This window comes from Chiloscyllium plagiosum, chromosome 9, assembly GCF_004010195.1.
Source record: "Chiloscyllium plagiosum isolate BGI_BamShark_2017 chromosome 9, ASM401019v2, whole genome shotgun sequence".
NCBI classification, from domain to species: Eukaryota; Metazoa; Chordata; class Chondrichthyes; order Orectolobiformes; family Hemiscylliidae; genus Chiloscyllium; species Chiloscyllium plagiosum.
This window is the reverse complement of record NC_057718.1, coordinates 55807233-55826740: the sequence shown is the minus strand read 5'-3', so window position 1 is coordinate 55826740 and position 19508 is coordinate 55807233. Positions and strand designations below refer to the sequence as shown.

The following is a 19508-nucleotide window of genomic DNA, read 5'->3' as shown; positions in this document are numbered from 1 at the left end:
TAAGAAATTGATAGATATTACAACAGTAAGATTAATATTTTAGAAGCCTAAGATTAAGTTATTTGGACAAATGTATGGACTGTAGAAGAGGAGGCACAAGTCTCCTAAATGTAGCACCTAGTTCTTCTTAATTTATTCCAGGCTTTCTACCTCTATTGCTCTAAATGGTAACCTTACCCATACAATGAATATGTAGAATTCTCAGTATCATTCTAAAATAACCTTTCAGTTGTTTGAACTTGTATCTCTTGTTCTGGACTTGTTACTTAGTTTAATTAGTATTTTGAATTCATCTTATCTATTCCATTTGCTATACTTCTATCTCCTCGATGACTCCTTCCAAATTAAAATGCCCAAGTTTCTCCCATTTTTCCAGATAGCTCAGCCCTGCCAACACTAAGGACCAGATGCATGGCTCTTTTCTGCATAAGCTTCATCACTTGCATAGCTCCATTCTGTCTTAGTTATTGTTGATCACAGTTTAATCACAACTTCCACTGGCTTACATTCCATTGTTTTGATTGTCTGTTAACAATCTACTGCTCCTATTGATGTCTGTGATGTATTGGTTAGATATGGCAAATAGTAAGTTAAAAAAGATTTCACTTTGGACCAGTGATATTAGGTGGAATTGTACCAGGTCCTCAATAATATAGAATATGTTGAGAAGTCTGGGAGAATCATGTGAGATGCCCAGCGATATTAGGAGCAACAAGTAGCATTTTCCAATTGAGTTCTAGACATTGAGATGAGATTCTAGCTAATCAGTTACAAGAGACCTATTTACAGAAATTATTGCTAATTATTGCAGAAGGTACCACTGAATCTTGCCTTATTGATACATAGGTAACTATTATGCCACTAATGGATAGAAACTAGATGCTGAGAAGTCCAGACATAAAAGTCAAACTCCAAATCAGCACTTTGTAATCCCGATCACCACTTTGGACACTGGCACCAATGCCTCAGGGCACGCTCCATAGGCAGCAGCTGAGTGCACATCACATACAATAGAATATAGAACAGAATATCCTTTACTGTCACATGTACTCAGGAGAACAGTGAAAAGTTTTTTTTTTAACAATAGCTGCCTTTAATGGCGCCATCTTAGGTGCAAGTAGCTGGGTAGAAATCTTGGATACAAAAGAGGATTAAAAGGAAAACTAGTAGCATTACTTAGTGTTTAAAAACTAAGTTAGAAATAAGATAGTTATAACAAAGTTAAAAGATTTACATCACAGTCCAGTAAAAAATTTCAGATAGCAGGAGATTAGCACATGGTCTGACTGCTGGCAGCAGGCACAAGTCCAACAACTATCCTGCTCTGCTCCAGCCTCCAATCCGCTCCTCACCAGCACTCAGCTGCAACAAGGTAAGTTGTGCTGTACCAGGACTCGCTTCCCTTGTCTGCACCAGGACTCTGGTTCCCCTTTTGCCACTGTAGTACATTCACGAGCATCCAATGTGTGCCAATCTCTCTGCATCATCATGGAATATCTTCAATCCACTTAAGTGGATTGAAGATTACATGCTTCACTGTAATGCTGCACTTTGGAGCGCAATGACACTGCTCCCTGAAATGCTGCTGCAAGGACACTTTTTCACACAGGCATAAATAAATACTTAGGTGCTAAATAAATACTTAGCATGTGTCTTTACTTTGGAGGCAAATACTGTCCAGTGGAGGAAACCAATCACGAGGAGGGTCTAAAATTGGCAAGGGGTGGTATTGGATAAGCTATCAGTACTTGAAGTTGATGAGGCACTGGGATATTGCAGGAAGTGAGTGTGGAAATTGCAAAGGGACAGGCAATAATCTTTCATTCACCCTTAGGATTAAGGGTGATGCAGAAGGACTGAAGAACTGCAAACATTATGCTTCTGTTCAAATTACAGAGATTTCCTGGTGGGAAATATCTGGAAACAATTCTATGGGATAAAATTAATAGTTGTATTGAAAAATGTGAGTTATTTCAGATGTCAGGACAGATTTGTTAAAGCAAAACCTTGTCTAACTAATTTGCAGGAGTTTCTTTGAAGATGTAACAGCGTAAGTTGATGAAGGCAAGGTTGCTGATGTGGTGTACATGGATTTCCAAATAACTTGCAATATAATGAGACACATCAGGCCTGCGAGGATATTATAGGTCATAAAAAAAAGGGACAGTGGCAAAGTAGATATATATTATCTGAGTGATAAGAAACAGAGAGTAATGGTAAATGTGTATTTTTTGAGTTGGAAGAATGTTTGTAGCAGAGTTCCCAGGAGTTGGAATTGGGACCCTTACTTTTACTGATAATATATAAATTATCAAAATTGTGACGATGCTATGGGTTTTGAACTGGATTTTTTTATGAAGAGAGTTTTAAGGCAGAGGTATCAAGCAATCTACCAAAACCACTAAGTCAACAGTTTGTGAGGTCATGGGATTTTTCTTTTAAAAGTTGGAACAATAGAAGCAGCCTGAAGGAGTGTGGGCACACTCCCACAGAACCATGCTCTTTAGTTTAGCCATCAGCAGTTGACTTTCAGAATTGTCTTTTGATGTTCTTTCCTCCTGCATTGGAGAACTACATGTGAGACAAGCTGTTGTTTTTTGAATTTGCCTTTTGCCAAAGGGTGTGTTTATGGAATTTTGCAATATCGAACAGTTAGTTTGTCACAGTCACTGTATCTATTGTTTTGTTAAGTTTTCAAATAGAGTTAGGTTATTCAAATTCCTTCTTTCTTTTGCTGTATTTTAAAGAAAAGGATGAATAAACTGTATTTTGCTTTAAATCCAGTAGTTTAACTAACTGATTTGCATCTGGAATGCAACACCTTACATTCACCTTTAAATCCGGAAAAGGTAGAGTCTAGACTATCTTTTGAATAGTTTGAGTGAAGTTAGTCTGGTCCATTACAATATCTTGATGTGTGATGGACAATTTCATGCTGTGGACAACGCAAAACTTAAAAGAATTGCAAAGTGTGTGGAGGATAATATAGAACTTCAAAAGGACAATGAAAGTGGAGTGAGCAGATAGGTCGCAGATAAAGTTCAATGCAGAATAATGTGTGGGATACATTTTGGTACAAAGAAAATAAAGAGATAGTATAAAATAAAACTTACTATTCTAAAGGGTGTGCAGGAGTGAAGTGATTTGGGTGATGTAAAGATCATGTCATTTTATTTTTATGTACTTTTGATTGTGGACTGAAACGGAAAAAGGACTATTTTATTGCAAAGGACAGAAGAAGGAATGCTGAACTTTTAGAAAGCAACTTACAGAGACTCATTGTAAGTGGTGCTTGCTTTGTTGTTTTGTTCAAGGAGTGGTGGAGGTTGTTTGCAGATGGACTGGCACCAGGGAATATGTACAAAGTAATATTTGTCTGGCAACAGGTTGCTGATTGAATTGTGGAATTGTGACCAACTGTAGGTGACTAAGGCCTTCAGCCTGACAACAACTGACTCCTATGCAGCTGAACAGTTTGTCGGGGTACATGATACTTGCAGCAGCCTTTGGCCTGTTGCAAAGGCAGATGGTGTGTTTTCTTCTGCAATAAAATATCCAAAGCCTGAAGAAAGCTGGTTTATTTTCTCTAACCAGATCCTGTACGCTCTAGCCTTTAATCAGTAACTAAGAGACTTTGCAGTTAATGTATGCTGCCACACGTGAAGAAGTAATAAGAATCTGGTTAAAAGAGAATGAAAAACAGAAAATTCTGACAAGCAAAACAATCACTTCAGTTGGACTAGAGACACTGAATTCCTTCCCCAATTTTTTTCCCTCCATCTGTAAGCGCCCGCATACATGGTTGGAAGGGAATTAGAGATTTAACTAATGGAATTATATGCCAATAGTTCATAATTGTTTGCCTGTGGTTAGAATCTACTTAGTTATAATAACTAGTAGTCCTTGTTAATCTGTCTTCTGTTCACCTGGGTCCATCTGACAGGTAAATTGCATACTTTGAGAAACTTTTAAACCTTTATGATAACTTCAGGGATAGTGGAGTTTGAGTTCGAACACACTACCCCAGTGAGGCATGATAAGTCATGAAAGGTGGCAGGATGTGTGGAGAGAACTGTTAAACAAAATTGTTTTCCAGACTTTACTAACAGAGGACAAGAGCAAGGAAATTATGCCAAACCTATGTAGGACACTGGTATGACATCAGCTGGAGTACTGTGTACAGTTCTTTTGTAAGGAATTGAACACACTAAAGACAGGTTTTCAACGATGAGAAACTTCAGTTATGAAAATACATTGGAGAACCTGGGATAGCTTTCCCTGGACTGGAGAAGCTGAGGGGAGGTATGCTGGAAGTTTTCCAGATCATAAGGAGTCTAGATAGAATGGATAGGGAGAAACTGTTCTGACTTGTAATAGGATCAGAAACCAGAGGTTTTGAAATGTTTTACAAAAGAAGTACGTGGAAAGTGAAAAAAAATTATCACAGTGATCTGTTCAAGTTTGGAATGCACTGCTTGGAAGTGTGGGGAAGGCAGGTTCAACTGAGGCATTGAAAAGGGCATTGGATGATTATTTAAATAGTAACAATGTGTGCAAGGTTGTGAGGAAAATGTTGGCACTAAGTCAAAATGTTTGGAGAGCTGGTGCAGACACGATGGGCCAAATGACCTCTTCTGTACTATAACAATTCCATGATTCTGTGATTCAGGTGATTGAGTCAAAACATTTATACTAGTATACAGCTCTCGAGAGAGGCTTGATTACTCTTGATTATTCCTCCCATTACAGATATAACAAAGAATTTTTTAAAAATACCCTCACACAGAGCTGATGTTTTCAGAAATGAATCATTTATCTACATTTACCTCTGCACTTAATGATATCCTTTAGCCCTTTCTTCCATTTCAGATGCAGAACATCCACATAGACCTCAGGTGGGAGTGGAGGAGGGGGAAGGCAGCATGAAAATTAGGAGGCACTGTAGAATAGGAAGTGTCACACCACTTTACATAGGGACATAGCCTGTTGTTATCACATAGGCAGCTGAAACAGAAAGTCCTAACCAAAACCAAAGTTCCAGCAGTGTGTTGGTAGATTGTTGACAGTCAGAGTTCATCAGGATGACCTAGTACTGCCAAATGAAGTTTCCTTAGTTAAGGTTTGGTAGCCTTCAAACTGTAGAAACATCTCACTGCTTCATTTGAATACATCACTGTGCATAGAAAAACTAGACACCATTTATTAGTCATGTGGTTTATACTGGACACTCAAATTTTCCTCAGTACTGATATTAGGCTAACTGATCTGTAATTCTATTTTTCTCTCCCTCCTTTTTTAAAAATATTGGGTTATATCTGCCACCCTCCAATCAATAGGCTGTGTCACCATAGCCTTACCAGACCATAACGGCTACTCTTTTATTAGAGAGAGGTGACTAGTGGTGATTTAACCTGAGGGCCACCAGACCAATTCCCAATCAATAGGACTCTGCTTCAGAGTCTATAGAAGTTTGGAAAACAGCCATCAATGCATCAGATATTTCCAGGGCGACTTCCTTTAGTACTTTAGGATGCAAATTATCAGGCCCTGAGATTTGTCAACCTTTAACTCCATTCATTTCCCCAGCATTATTTTCTTACTAATGCTTTAAATTAATCCCTCTCACTAGACCCTTGGTTGCCTCACATTTCTGGGAAATTATTTGTCCTTTTTTCTGAAGACAGAAGCAAAAAATGTTTTCAATTGCTTTGCTATTTCTTCATTCATCATTGTAATTTTGTTCCATTTATTTGTCTTCACTAATCTTTTTGCTTCACATATTTATAAAGCTGTTATAGTCAGTTTTGATGCTCACTGCAAGTTTACTGCATTTCCCTCTCTTGATCCTTTCTTCCTCTTTTGCTGAATTTTAAACTGCTTCCTGTCCTCAGACTTGCCACATTTTCTGGCAATTCTACATCTCTTCTTTGGATCCAATATTATCCATAATTTATCTTGTAAGTCATGGTTGAGCCACTTGATTGTTCTAATTTTGCTCCGATTAGGAATTCATTGTTATATTTTGTGCATATGCTTGTTAAATATTAGCCATTGCCTATTTAATGCCAACCCTTTTAGTATGGCTCACCAATCCATCATTGCCAATTCAAGCCTTTGTTTAGATTCACGACTCTCATTTTCCATTCTTTACTCTCCATCTTTACTAAAGTACTTTCATGTTATGACTGCCCTTACCCAACAAACCCCACATAACAAGGTGGTTAATTAATCCTTTTTGTTTTCATTTACCTGTACTCAGGGTAGCCTGCTCTCCCAATGTATTAGTCTAAAAAAAAGACCATCATATATACATTCTGCAAATCCTTTCCACAGTATTATAGTTGGTTTGGTTCTGTCCAATCCATATGTAGATTAAAGCCACCCATGATTATAGTTGTACCCTAAATGCATGCATTTCTAATCTCCGATTTAATGCCTTTACTTACATTGCCGCTACTGTTTGGCAGTCTATAGATAATCTCCACCAATGTTTCCTGCTCTGCTTTTCTTAACTCCACCCAAACAGATTCCACATACTGATTTTCTGAAGCAATTTCTTTCTTCACTATTTCATTATTTGTCTCAATTACCACCAATGCTTTCCCACCTCCTTTCCCTGTTTGTCTGTCCTTCCTAAATACTGAATGCCCATGGATATTCTACTTGCTTTCTTATTCATCATGCAGTCCTAACTCCATACTTGCAATGATATCATAACCATATATATATTTATTTGTGTTGTTTATTCACCTACTTTATTGTGAATGTGCCAGCAAGCTTAAAAGGAGAAGTCAAATATAATTCATAGTCATTTTATTTTGCACCACAGCCCCATTTGTTGTTCAGCTGTGATTTTTCTGCCTTCTTATGCTTCTTACTTTTCAGTCTTTCATTTCTATCATTGTTTTCTCCCTCTCTGTCTCCCTGGTCAGGTTCTCATCCAACTGCAATTTTAATTAAATCTTCCTCTATGGCACTAGTAAACAAACCAGCCAAGGACGCTGGTCCAAGTGCTGCCTAGAAGCAAAGCATTCTGTTTGTAGAATCTGTTCCAATGTTCCAGGAATCTCAATCCCTGGCCCCTATACCATTTCTTCAGATACTTATCTGATATATCCTGTTATTTCTAAGCTCCTAACATGTGGCACTATGAGGTCCTTATATCTAATTTACATCTTAACTCATTATACTCAGCTTGTAGTATCTCATCCATTTTTTAAACCTATGTCATTGGTACAGATATGTACCACGAACACTGGTTGTTCATCTTTCCCCTTCAATATGGTTTGCAGCTTTTGGAGCTGTGTCTGATCCTGAGGCAATATACTATTCTGGATTCCCCTTTATGGTCGTAGAAAAGCCTGTCTGCTCTCTTTCTTAATGAATCATCTATCACTCTGCCACTTTTCTTCCTCCCTTCTTGTTCAGCAAAGCCACTGATGGTGCCATGGACTTGACAGTTGTGCAATCCTCTTAGAATTCAACTCCCCTAACAATATCCAAAATGCTATGTCTTTTATAGAACCATAGAGTCTCTACAAAGTGGAAACAGGCCATTTGGCCCAACAAGTCCAAACTGACCCTCCAAAGAGTATCCCATACAGACCCATTCCTCTCCATTATTACTTTACATTTCCCCTATATAATGCACCTAACCTACACATCCTGGAACACTATGGGCAATTTAGCATGGCCAGTTCACCCAACCTGCACATCTTTGGACTTTGGAAGGAAATTGGAGCACTCTGAGGAAACCCATGCAGAGATGGAGAGAATGTGCAAACTCCACACAAACAGTCACCTGAGGCTGGAATCAAACTGGGCCACTGTGCTGCCCTGAGAAAGGGGAATGGCCACAGAGGTCACTTGCACTATCTGTCTACCTCTACTTTGCCTGTAGTCACTCACACCCTTTCTGCCTGTTCAGTCTTTATGAGTAGTGTGACCATCTTACTGAATGTGTTGTGCATGATAATCTCAGTGTCACAAGTGCCCCACAGAAAGTCACCCTGCAGTTGTGCTGCAATGATAACAATTTCTCTCTCAATGTTGGCAAAAACAAAAGAACTGATTATTAAATTCAGGAAGAAAGGAGAAGGAACACCCCTATCTACATCAACAGAGCTGAGATGGAGAGGGTCGAGATCATCCAGTTCCTAGGAGAGACAATAACCAATAATCTGGACCTCTCATGAAGATGCGATGGTCAAGAAGGCACGACAACACCTTTTCTTCCTCAGGCAGCTTAGGAAATTTGGCATGTCTGTAAGGATCCTGTTCAACGGGTTTATTTGCAAGTACAAGCTTTCAGAGCACTGCTCCATTGTCAGGTAGCTAGTGGAGCAGGATAATAGGACACAGAATTTATAACAAAAGATCATAGTGTCATCATATAAGGATCCTCACCAACCTTTACAGATATATCATAGAAAGCATTCTATCCAGGTGCATAATGGGCTGGTATGGCAACTTCTCTGCCAAAGACCATAGGAAGCTACAGAAAATTGGGTGCATAGCTCAAACCATCACAGAAACCAACCTCTGATCCATGGACTCCATTTACACTTCTTATTGCCATGGAAAGGCTGCCAACATAATCAAAGATTCCCCCACCCCAGTAATGTTCTTTTTCAACCTCTTCCATCAGGCAGAAAGTACAGGAGTTTGAACACACACACATACACACACACACACCAACAGGTTCAAAAACAGCTTCTTCCCTGCAGTTATTAGACTGCAGAATGGACCTCTTTAACTACAAATAATGTTGCTCATGCTAACGTTGATCTTGCTTTGTGCATGCCCTGTGAAGCCATAGTTTGTATGCCTCACTCTAAATTCCCTTTGATTTGTGTATCTTTATTTGGTATGATCTGCCTCTTGTAAAGCAAAACATTTTGCTGTACCTAGGTACATGTGACTACAATAAATCAAATCAAGTCAAGCTCCAGCTCTAAAATGTGGTTAGCCAGTAGCTACACCTCGACACATATGGCACATATGGCCACCAAGGTCAGATGGTCACGTGTACCTAAATATGTCACATCTAAGAAGGCATGTGACTTCAGTCAACTGCTTGAGAGAATCCTGTAGTTAATGGATAAAATGTTTATATTTTTGAGTTTATGACAAATAGAGAAACCACATTAAGGCAATTAGTTTCATTTCAAATTCAGAATATAAGGTTCAAGTTCTCAGTTTCAGTTCTAAAGAGAATAGTTTTGTTTTTGTACTAGGAAGACCAGTTTTATTTTCAATTTGTTTCAGGGGAACCAATAACCCTCAGGAGATATGCTTTTTCATCTGTGGAGTTTTCAAGCTGGAAGAGTTTGTATAGAAGTTTTCAAGCTATTAAAAATAAAAAAAGTTTAGGATATCAGAAATATGAAAGGCTCATGCCTCATATTTGGAAAGGAACTGGAAATAATGATCTCTGCAGTCAAGTGGAATGAAACTACAAAGTGTGAGTTAAGTAAAGAATTCAAATGCAGATATTGTTCTGGAATTGAGTCACTGTAACAGACAGCATTGGGAAACACATGAACATTTTGTTTTGATTTTGTTTGTTAACAAACGTATTTGTTAAATACGTTTCTGTCTTCTATAAATGTATTCAGATGCTATTTTTTCTTCTTTTACGTAATACATTTATATTCTGTTGTTAAGGAATATCTTCAGCCTCATATAAATATATTTCAGTGACTTACTAACATGTTAATCAAATGCAAAAATTAAATATATGATCCATGAAGTCATGTTTCATTTGGGATCTGGCATGTTCAGTATTACCATCAGCCCGAATCACAACAGTACAATACATTAAATAATTCTGGTTTTAACTATAAAATTAATTTACAAAGTGGGACCATATGCTGACACTTTTGACATATTATGCTAAATTTAGAAAATAATGAGGTATTTACCTTTTTTAAGTTTACGTACTGCTAGCATACGATGATTAAAGGAGAGTTCCCAAATTCTTAATGTTTTATCATCACTTACAGTAGCACAGATGGGGAGAATAGGATGAGCCGCAAGGCCCCAAACCTCCCCTTCCATATGACCCTAATTGGATAAAAGAAAATTAGTATTGTTCATTGTACGTCACTTGTAGTTATAGTACTGAATAAGGAGAAGAAAGTAAAATCAAACACAAATGTATAAAAGATACATGACATTTAATCACTTTGATGAAATTTCTGTAATCTATGTGTGCTAACTCATGAAGGTAATATACACCTGTAGTTAGAAAGGGGAATTGTGGTGCAGTGGTCATGTCCATACCTCTGAGCCAGGAGGTCCAAGTTTAATCTCCACCTGCTTCAGAGGTGTGTAATAACATCTCTTAACAGGTTAGTTAGAATATATCTATAGCTACAGAATACCAGCTTCTTTAACTGTATTAGTATTTGAGGACTTATTGATGAAATTCATTGCCTTCTTAATGCTTGGCATGTTATATACTATTTGCATTCATGCAATTTTTCAAATTATGAGCCATGAACTGTAATGCTGCAATTACATTAAAGTTATTCCTAATATAAATATGTGAACATATACATAATCAGAATATAAGAAGGTTGCTGCCAAATTTTGTAATATCAAGTAATACTCGATCAAAGGTGAAATGTATTCAACTACATTGGTGTAACTTACATAAATTCAAAAATGCAAATAAATGACGGTTTACTTAGACTGAATTACATGAGAATTGTGCATTACACAAGAAAAACATTGGAACATTATACAGTTTAGTAAACATTAGATTCAAAAGACTTCATCACAATGTGTGTTAAATACTGGGGTGAGTTTTCGTTTAAAAAGCCTGTTTGAGTCATATGGTGGAGTGCATATGTTTAAAAACAGATTTGAAATGCAAACTCACCCATTGCTGGCTTTAATGTTTTATTGTATCATGATATATTAGCTTCATATGTGTGTCTGCTATTTGCCAGTTCTCCTGTGTTTTAGCTTCACTATGTTGATACCTACTTTTTAGGTATCCTGACATGCCCTCCTGCACCTCTTATTGAACCAGAGTCAATCTCTAAGCCTGACTGTAAAGGTAGAGTGGGGACATGAAAAGATATGAAGTTACAGATTGCAGCTGAATACAATTCTGCTGGTACTAATGGCTCACAGCACCCCATAGAAGCCGAGATTTAAGTTGCTAGATCTATTTGAAGTCTGTTCCATTTGGCACAGTGGAAGGGACACACAACATGGGATATCCTCAATATGAAGACAGGACTTGGTGTCCACAAGGACTGTTTTGTGGTCACTTCTACTGACACTAATAAATTAAGTTGACCCCAAATGTTTTGATTTATCACCTGTGAAATCTACTGTACTTGAGTACTGCTAAATCCTAATTTTTGATATAATAAATGGTTAGGTGTCACAGGCAAATGATACGAGGAACAGGTAAAGTATGTTTTTCTCTTTTGTTGGTTCCACTATCACCTGCTACAATCCATTTCAGCTGCTATAGATGGTCTACCTGATTTAATTCCTTTCTTTGGGTTTTGTAGCAATTTTGATGCAACTGAGTGGCTTGCTAGGCCATATCAGAGGCAGAGCTGGAAATGTGTTGCTGGAAAGGCGCAGCAGGTCAGGCAGCATCCAGGGAACAGGAGAATCGACATTTCGGGCATAAGCCCTTCTTCAGGACTTATGCCCGAAACGTCGATTCTCCTGTTCCCTGGATGCTGCCTGACCTGCTGCGCCTTTCCAGCAACACATTTCCAGCTCTGATCTCCAGCATCTGCAGACCTCACTTTCTCCTCATATCAGAGGCAGTTCAGAGTTAACCACATTGCAGTGGGTGTGGAGTGACATGTAGGCCAGACCAGTTGTGAACAGCCAGTTAATGAATAAGACATGGTTACCATTATGTAGTGATTGTAATGAGGTCAGCCAGGTGGTAGCCATAGAATATGAGCTCTCTGGTTGGGGTTATTAATCTGTTCCAGGGAAGCCCTGGCTGACAGATAAAAACAGGGCTGACCCTTCACTGTTTGATCACACAGCATTGCCCTTTGATGTGAAGGGCACTGCTTGTCACTGGCCACTTGGGTGTTTCTTTTCTTCCTAGTAGTGGAAATTGAATAAAGATTCATACACCTCTGTGTCCCACACCTGTGCACACACAACATGGGTGCTGGGGAAAAAATAAGCACTACCGCAGTTAGGTGGTAGTGTGAAAACAAAAAGGAAAAAAACATGAGTGTCAAACATCCTGAGAAAAATAACAAAAAAAAAGGACTAGCAAACATCTTGTTTAATGTGAGAGCTGGGTCTGAGGGAGCTGGATTAATATCAAGGACTCTCTATGTGCAAATAAAGGGTGACTTGGTGAGGAGATACCAGCCTCTGTGGAGTTGTTTCAATGGTGATTCAAGAGAAAAGCACGCTCCTGATGAAATTAATTTGCAACCACTGTCTTTGAGTTGGCTTAAGCATTTCTAGCATCATGGCATCATTTAGGAAGCTTGATTGGTTCGATCCTGCCATCCAAAATTGGGCCCAGGAAGTGGAAAGAATGTGTTCTTTCTGGGCAAATGATATTGAGGCAGATGAAATGCAACCAGTAATTCTCCTTGACAGCTTGTAGAACCCACAGGTTTTTTTGATTATTAGGAATTTAACTTTCCCTGAAGCACCAGATACTAAAACCTTTCAACATGGATATTGTTAAGGAATATTAGAACCCCAATCCTCTCTAATTATGAGACACTATCAATTTTACTTGGCAAATCAAGAACCCAGGAAACCATATCAGTATTTTTGATGAGATTAAGGTAACTAGCAGAGGCATGTGACTTTGGTTTAACTCTTATTGAGATGTTGAGATACCATTTGGTATGTTGGGATTAATTATGTAACCATATAAAAGCACCTACTAGCTGAAGCCCAATTGGACTTCAACAGGCACTACATCTGGTTTTATCATTGGAAAATGAGGCAAATGGAGCATTAGTGTTGCAGGTATTCTGATGGAAGCAGACACCCTCACCAGTCTGACTGAGTTTGAGCTGAAAATGTGTTGCTGGAGAAGCGCAGCAGGTCAGGCAGCATCCAGGGAACAGGAGAATCGACGTTTCGGGTATAAGCCCTTCTTCAGGAATGAGGAAAGTTTGTCCAGCAGGCTAAGATAAAAGGTAGGGAGGAGGGACTTGGGGGAGGGGCATCGGAAATGTGATAGGTGGAAAGAGGTCAAGGTGAGGGTGATAGGTGAGACTGGGGTGGGGGCGGAGAGGTCGTGAAGAAGATTGCAGGTTAGGAAGGCGGTGCTGAGTTCGATGGATTTGACTGAGACAAGGTATTTCCCCTCCCCCCACCTTGTCTCAGTCAAATCCATCGAATTCAGCACCGCCTTCCTAACCTGCAATCTTCTTCCCGACCTCTCCGCCCCCACTCCCGTCTGACCTATCACCCTCACCTTGACCTCTTTCCACCTATCACATTTCCGACGCCCCTCCCCCAAGTCCCTCCTCCCTACCTTTTATCTTAGCCTGCTGGACAAACTTTCCTCATTCCTGAAGAAGGGCTTATGCCCGAAACGTCGATTCTCCTGTTCCCTGGATGCGGCCTGACCTGCTGCGCTTTTCCAGCAACACACTTTCAGCTCTGATCTCCAGCATCTGCAGACCTCACTTTCTCCTCTAAAATAACACATAGGCTGGTATCTAGGAGAGTGCACACTCTGGAAAGTCTATCTACATTGGGTTTGGAACAGTTGCTCAGCAACATCCAAATCAAACCAAACAAAATAAACGTCTGTTTAAATGGTCACCTGGCTATTTCAGTGATCGCAGAATCAATCTTTCACAAAATTCGCTCTGATTCCACCCTTACTTGAGGCACAAGGCCTCAGCTAGACTGAGAAACCATACTGGGGAAACTTTACAGACTAAGTGCACAACTTTGATTAGTTTGTTATGAGAAGGAACTGGTTCATTTACCCTGGCTGTAGCAAAAGGCTTAGGCCCAAGCTTGATGGAGCAAAATTGATTGAGAAAGATTCACCTAGATTGGCTCAATAGTTTTTTGATTTGAAAATGGCTACCTAAGTGAAGTCCTAATTAAACACCTGGAAGGTCTGAGGACTTTCAAAAGAGCCAAGGCTATCTTACATGTTGACCAGGAAGCAATTCCACGATTCTACAAGGCCTGTCCAGTGCTATTTGCCTCACTGGCAAAAGTACAGGCAGAAATAAGAAGGCTAGCAATTGAAGGAATCATCAAAACAGTCCAGTTTGTGGAATGGGAAGCACCAGTCATACCAATTGTGAAGCCTGACAGGTCGTTTCAACTTTGTGTGGATTTTAAACAAGTGGTACACCATTTTTTGCAACAGAATAAATACCTAAAGCCTTGCATAGAGGATTTACATGTGAAACTAACAAGGGGGCTGTCCTTCACAAAGCTGGATATGAGCTATGTGTATTTGCAAATTCGGTTAGAGGAGGATTCCCAGAAGTATGCTACAATTAATACCAACAAGGGTTTGTACCAATGAAATTGCCATTTGAGATATTGTCAGCCTATGCAATTTTTAGTGAAAGATGGACAATATTTTAAAGGTCTACTCCCAGCTCATTGTTTATCTAGATGACATGCTAATAACAGTCAAGACCAATAAGAAGCACTTGGAGAACTTGAACATTGTCTTTAGGCATTTCTTCTTTAAAGGCATATGCCTTAGAAGGGAAACATACGTGTTCCAGGCACTCCAAATGACCTACACAGAAATTGCTGGAAAAGCTCAGCAGGTCTGGCAGCATCTGTGGAGAGAAATCAGAGTTAACATTTCAGGTAGAGTGACCCTTCCTCAGAACTTACAGAGCTGACAAGACTGAGTTAGATCCACGGGAAGATAAAGTGAAGGCAATCAAAGATGCCTTGGCTACCAAATCTGTACAAAACTTCGGTCTATTCTTGGGTTGGTCCCTTAATATGGAAAACTCATACATAACCTGCCATCCATCCTGGCACCTTGGCATCAACTCTTTTAAAAAAGGGTCAACCTTGGAAATGGTCATGTAGCCAAGCCATAGCTTTTAGAGAAGTGAAGAAACAGTCATTCTGTTATAATGGCATTTGGTTAATGTGAAATCACTATAACACCATTGACAAACTGGCAACACTGTTTCTAAAGCATGAACTTTTAAACTTGTGTTGGCAGAAGTGTGATTATGTCACCAACACATTAAGCGCTATTTCTAAAGCGCGATTTATCTATAATGCGGGGCTGCAGAAGAATGCAACCATCAAGCTATAGAAGAACTACCTGCATTGACATATGATGCCTCTCCATATGGCATCGAGATAGTATTAGTTCATAGGTGACCCAATGGACAAAAATGCCCAACAGCACACATATCCAGGACTTTGGCTAAATACACCCAAATAGAGAAGGAAGATTTGGTGGTCACATTTGATGTGAGGAAGATCCACCAATACTTTTATGGAACACAAACCCCTGTTAGATCTATTTAAAGAGGACAAGGCAGTGCCACCCGTAACTTCAGGCCAAATTCAGCATTGGGTTCTAATACTAACTGTATATAATTACAAGTTGGAACACCATCAAGAGGATGAGTAGCAAATGTGGATGTATTGAGCCGCATCCACTGGCAGATACACCACCAGTAGTACCAACTCTGATAGAATCCATAATGATTTTAAATTTTCTGGACACACTTCCAGTCACAGTTGACAATATTAGTCTTTGGATGCAGAAAGGTCTGGTCCTGGCAAAACTGAAAGAGCTGGTGGTGATGAGAGAAACCAAAGAGCCGCCTCAATCAGAACTGAAACATTATTGGACTCAGAGAAAACAGATCACAGTACAGGATGGCATAGTATCACAGGGAGCAAGAATGATTGTCTCAAGCAAAGGTTTTCACCAGATATTGGCTGAACTCCACCAGGGTCATCCAGGGGTCTCCAAAATGAAGATATTCATGAAAGGTTATGTCTGGTAACCGGGCTTGGATGCAGACATAGCTACCTTGGTGGGGCAGTGAATGCCAACAAGGACAAATATTAGCACCAGTAGCACCACTACATTCATGGGAATGGCTGGATAAACCCTGGACTCAGTTACACATGGACTATGCGGGTCCGTTCATGGACTCAATATTCTTAGTAATTGTGGACGCCCACTCAAAGTGACTGGATGTGCAGAGAGTTCAAATGTGAGGAGGACAATAGAAAAACTGCATGCACTTTTTGCAATAAACAGACTCTGGAAGTGTTGGTATTTGATAATAGGCCATCATTTACTAGCAGGGAATCTGAGTATCTCCTAAACTCAAATAGTATTCAATATAGAAGGAGAACTCCATACCAACAATCATCCAACTGTCTGGCAGAAAGAGCAGTTCAAACTTTGAAGACAGGCTTAAGAAATAGCCTACAACTTCACCACATACCAAACTGTCCTAGATTCTATTTGATTATAGGACGGCCCTTCATGCAACTCTTGGAATAGCTCCAGCAGACTTCCTCATGGGGAGAATACTCTGCACTAGGTTAAATGTGATCTTCCCGGGCCTGGGAGTGATGACAAATGGCATCAGGAACACCAATGCTGTACATGAGACTCTGCTAAGCAAAAGAGACAGTTTACTTCAGGGGACCAAGTTTGGTGTAGGAACTACTGGAATGGCCATGCATGGGTAAGAGGCATGGTTTTCACGATGTGGGCCCAGTGACATACAAGTTCAGGTGGGTGCGATGATCCTGAACAAGCACATGGACCATATGAAGGCTGTAAAATCGCAAAGGGTACGGGAGCAAAACATGCCCCTTTCCTCAACAGTCTTTCTGACTGTTCCAGAACCCATGGGTTCTCCCTCTTCATCAATTGTTTGAGATGCGTCAGAATCTGAGAGGTACATGGCAGATCTTACCACCTCATGTTTTTGCTGCCTGAAAGGGAGAATGATTTTCTCCAGAGACACTCTAGTCAAAAGAGGCAAGCAACGCACTGCCCTTATCAGAGCAGAGTTGGAGGAACCTGACCTGGTGCTAAAATGCTCCAAGAAGAGCTACAAAAAAAAATCTGACCTATGTCCTTGGAGTTAGAGAGGGAGGGATGTAGTAATTGTAACAAAGTCAGCTGGGTGGGTGGCATAGAATATGAGTTCCCTGATTGGGGCTGTTAATCTGGTCAAATCAAGGAGCCATGGTTGACAGATAGGAACAGCAATGAAAATGTGTTGCTGGAAAAGCACAGCAGGTCAGGCAGCATCCAAGGAACAGGAGAATCGACGTTTCGAGCATAAGCCCTTCTTCAGGACCCAAAACGTCGATTCTCCTGTTCCTTGGATGCTGCCTGACCTGCTGCGCTTTTCCAGCAACACATTTTCAGCTCTGATCTCCAGCATTTGCAGTCCTCACTTTCTCCTCCAGATAGGAACAGCAATGTCAGACATCCTGTCTACTCTGAGGAATCAGCATCAAAGATTCTTTGCAAATAAACGGTGACGTGGTGATGGGATACCAGCCCCTGTAGAGTTATTTCACATCAATCTTTTTTTTTTAATTCCATGTTTTATTGAACTTGAATTTCAGTCCAATGACATTATTACTATGCCACTACTCCCTAGTAACGTCATTTGACTAATAATCCAGAGGTCCAAGCTAATGCATCGGTACAAATCCCATCGTGGCAGCTGGTAGGATTAGAATTTGATCAATAAATCTGAAATCATGGTTATTCTGACAATCATCCTGAGAGGCACATCAGCCATTCCACAAACCTAATTTTGTAACAATGTTACCATCTAGAGGTACCAGTTCAAGTACTGTGTACAACTAGTGCTTTCACAAGTTCGAGTTTTATCTCTGGATTACTTTTTTACCCTTGAACAAATGGACATAGTGCAAGCAAGATTTGAGGCCTGAATGCATAGCTCAAATATTGGAATGGAGGAAATATTGCTGTGGCTGGGACACCACCACTGGAGAAAATGGGAGCTGTACCATTGTTACATTTGAACAACGCTGGGACACGTGTTTTGGCAAATTGTATAACCAGAGTGGTAGGAAGGGCTTTAAACTAAACAGTGAGGGCAAGGGATCGATCGTGGGAAATGAAACAGCAAAGCTATAGAGCAGGTCAGGACTTTGGGTCATGATTACCAGTGTGTGATAAAATTGGATGGAACACAGATTAGAGATTAGCAAATTTGGAGACAATGGGAATCATGGTAGGGGAAACTCTCTGCTGATTGGAGTAATATCTGACACTAAGGAAGATGGTTGGGATTGCTGGTGGTTCAGTTATCTCAGCTCCAAGACATCTCTGTAGGAGTCCCTCAAGATAGTCCTCGGCCCAACTATCTTCATCTGCTTCATCAATGACCTTCCCTCCATCATAAGGTCAGAAGTGGGATGTTCACTGATGATTGCACAATGTTCAGCACCATTTGCAACTCATCTGAAACAGATACAGATGCTGCATGTCCAAATGCTGCAAGACATGAACAACATACAGGCTTGGGGTGAAAAGTGGCAAGTAATGTCTGTATCACACATATGCTAGGCAATGACTATCTCCAACAAGGGAGAATCTAACCATCAACCTCTTGACATTCAATGGCATTACCATCACTGTATCTCTCACGATCAACATTCTGGGGGTTACCAATGATCAGGAATCATAGTGGCAGCAAGGACATGCCAGAGGCTAGGAATCCTGTAGCAAATAACTCACTTCCTGACACCCAAAGTCTATTCACCATCTACATGGCACAAGTCAGGAGTGTGATAGAATACTTCTAAATTGCTGAGATGGCTGCAGCTCCAACAAAACTCGAAAAGCATTAAACCATCCAGGACAAAGCAGCCCACTTGATTGGCACCATATCCACCAAGAGTAGGGTGTACCATCTACAAGATGAACTATGGAGATTCACCAGACTCCATAGTCAGACCCTTACAAACTCAAACATTTCCATCGAGAAGGACAAGGGCAGCAGATACAAGGAAACATCAACACCTGAAAGTTTGACAAATGTGGCTTTGAAAAGGAGTTCGAGGAGTGCCTTTCGGACAATTTCTTAGAGTATATGTGCTGGACTGAACCAGGCAGCAGAATACCTTCGTCAAAAGTGTGGCGCTGGAAAAGCACAGCCGGTCAAGCAGCATCCGAGGAGCAGGAGAGTCGACTTTTTGAGCATAAGCTTTTGTTCAGGATTATGGGGGTGGTGGGGATCCCAAGGGGGTTGAAGGATAAATGGGAGGAGGGTGGGGCTGGGGGAAGGTAGCGAGGTAGGTGAAAGGTAGACGAAGTTTGGGGGCGATGGTAATGGTCAGAGTGGAGGGCTGAGCAGATAGGTGGGAAGGAAGATGGACAGGTAGGATATTTTAAGAGGGTGGTGCCGAGTTGGATCTGGGATAAGGTGGGGGGAGGGGAGATGAGGAAACTGGTGAAATCGATGCTGATTCCCTGTGGTTGAAGGGTCCCAAGGCGAAAGATGAGGTGTTCTTTCTCC

General features: G+C 40.3%; 1 protein-coding gene across 5 annotated transcripts in view; it reads right to left on the bottom strand.

Moving 5' to 3' along the window:
• The window catches only part of LOC122552872 (echinoderm microtubule-associated protein-like 6), a 525254-nt gene that overhangs the window by 225234 nt on the left and 280512 nt on the right, over positions 1-19508 (bottom strand). For all 5 annotated transcript variants that reach the window (XM_043695963.1, XM_043695964.1, XM_043695965.1 and 2 more), the window contains exon 21: positions 9924-10065. In XM_043695963.1, the coding sequence (XP_043551898.1) occupies positions 9924-10065 (142 nt within the window). The remainder of the gene's footprint in view (positions 1-9923; positions 10066-19508) is intronic.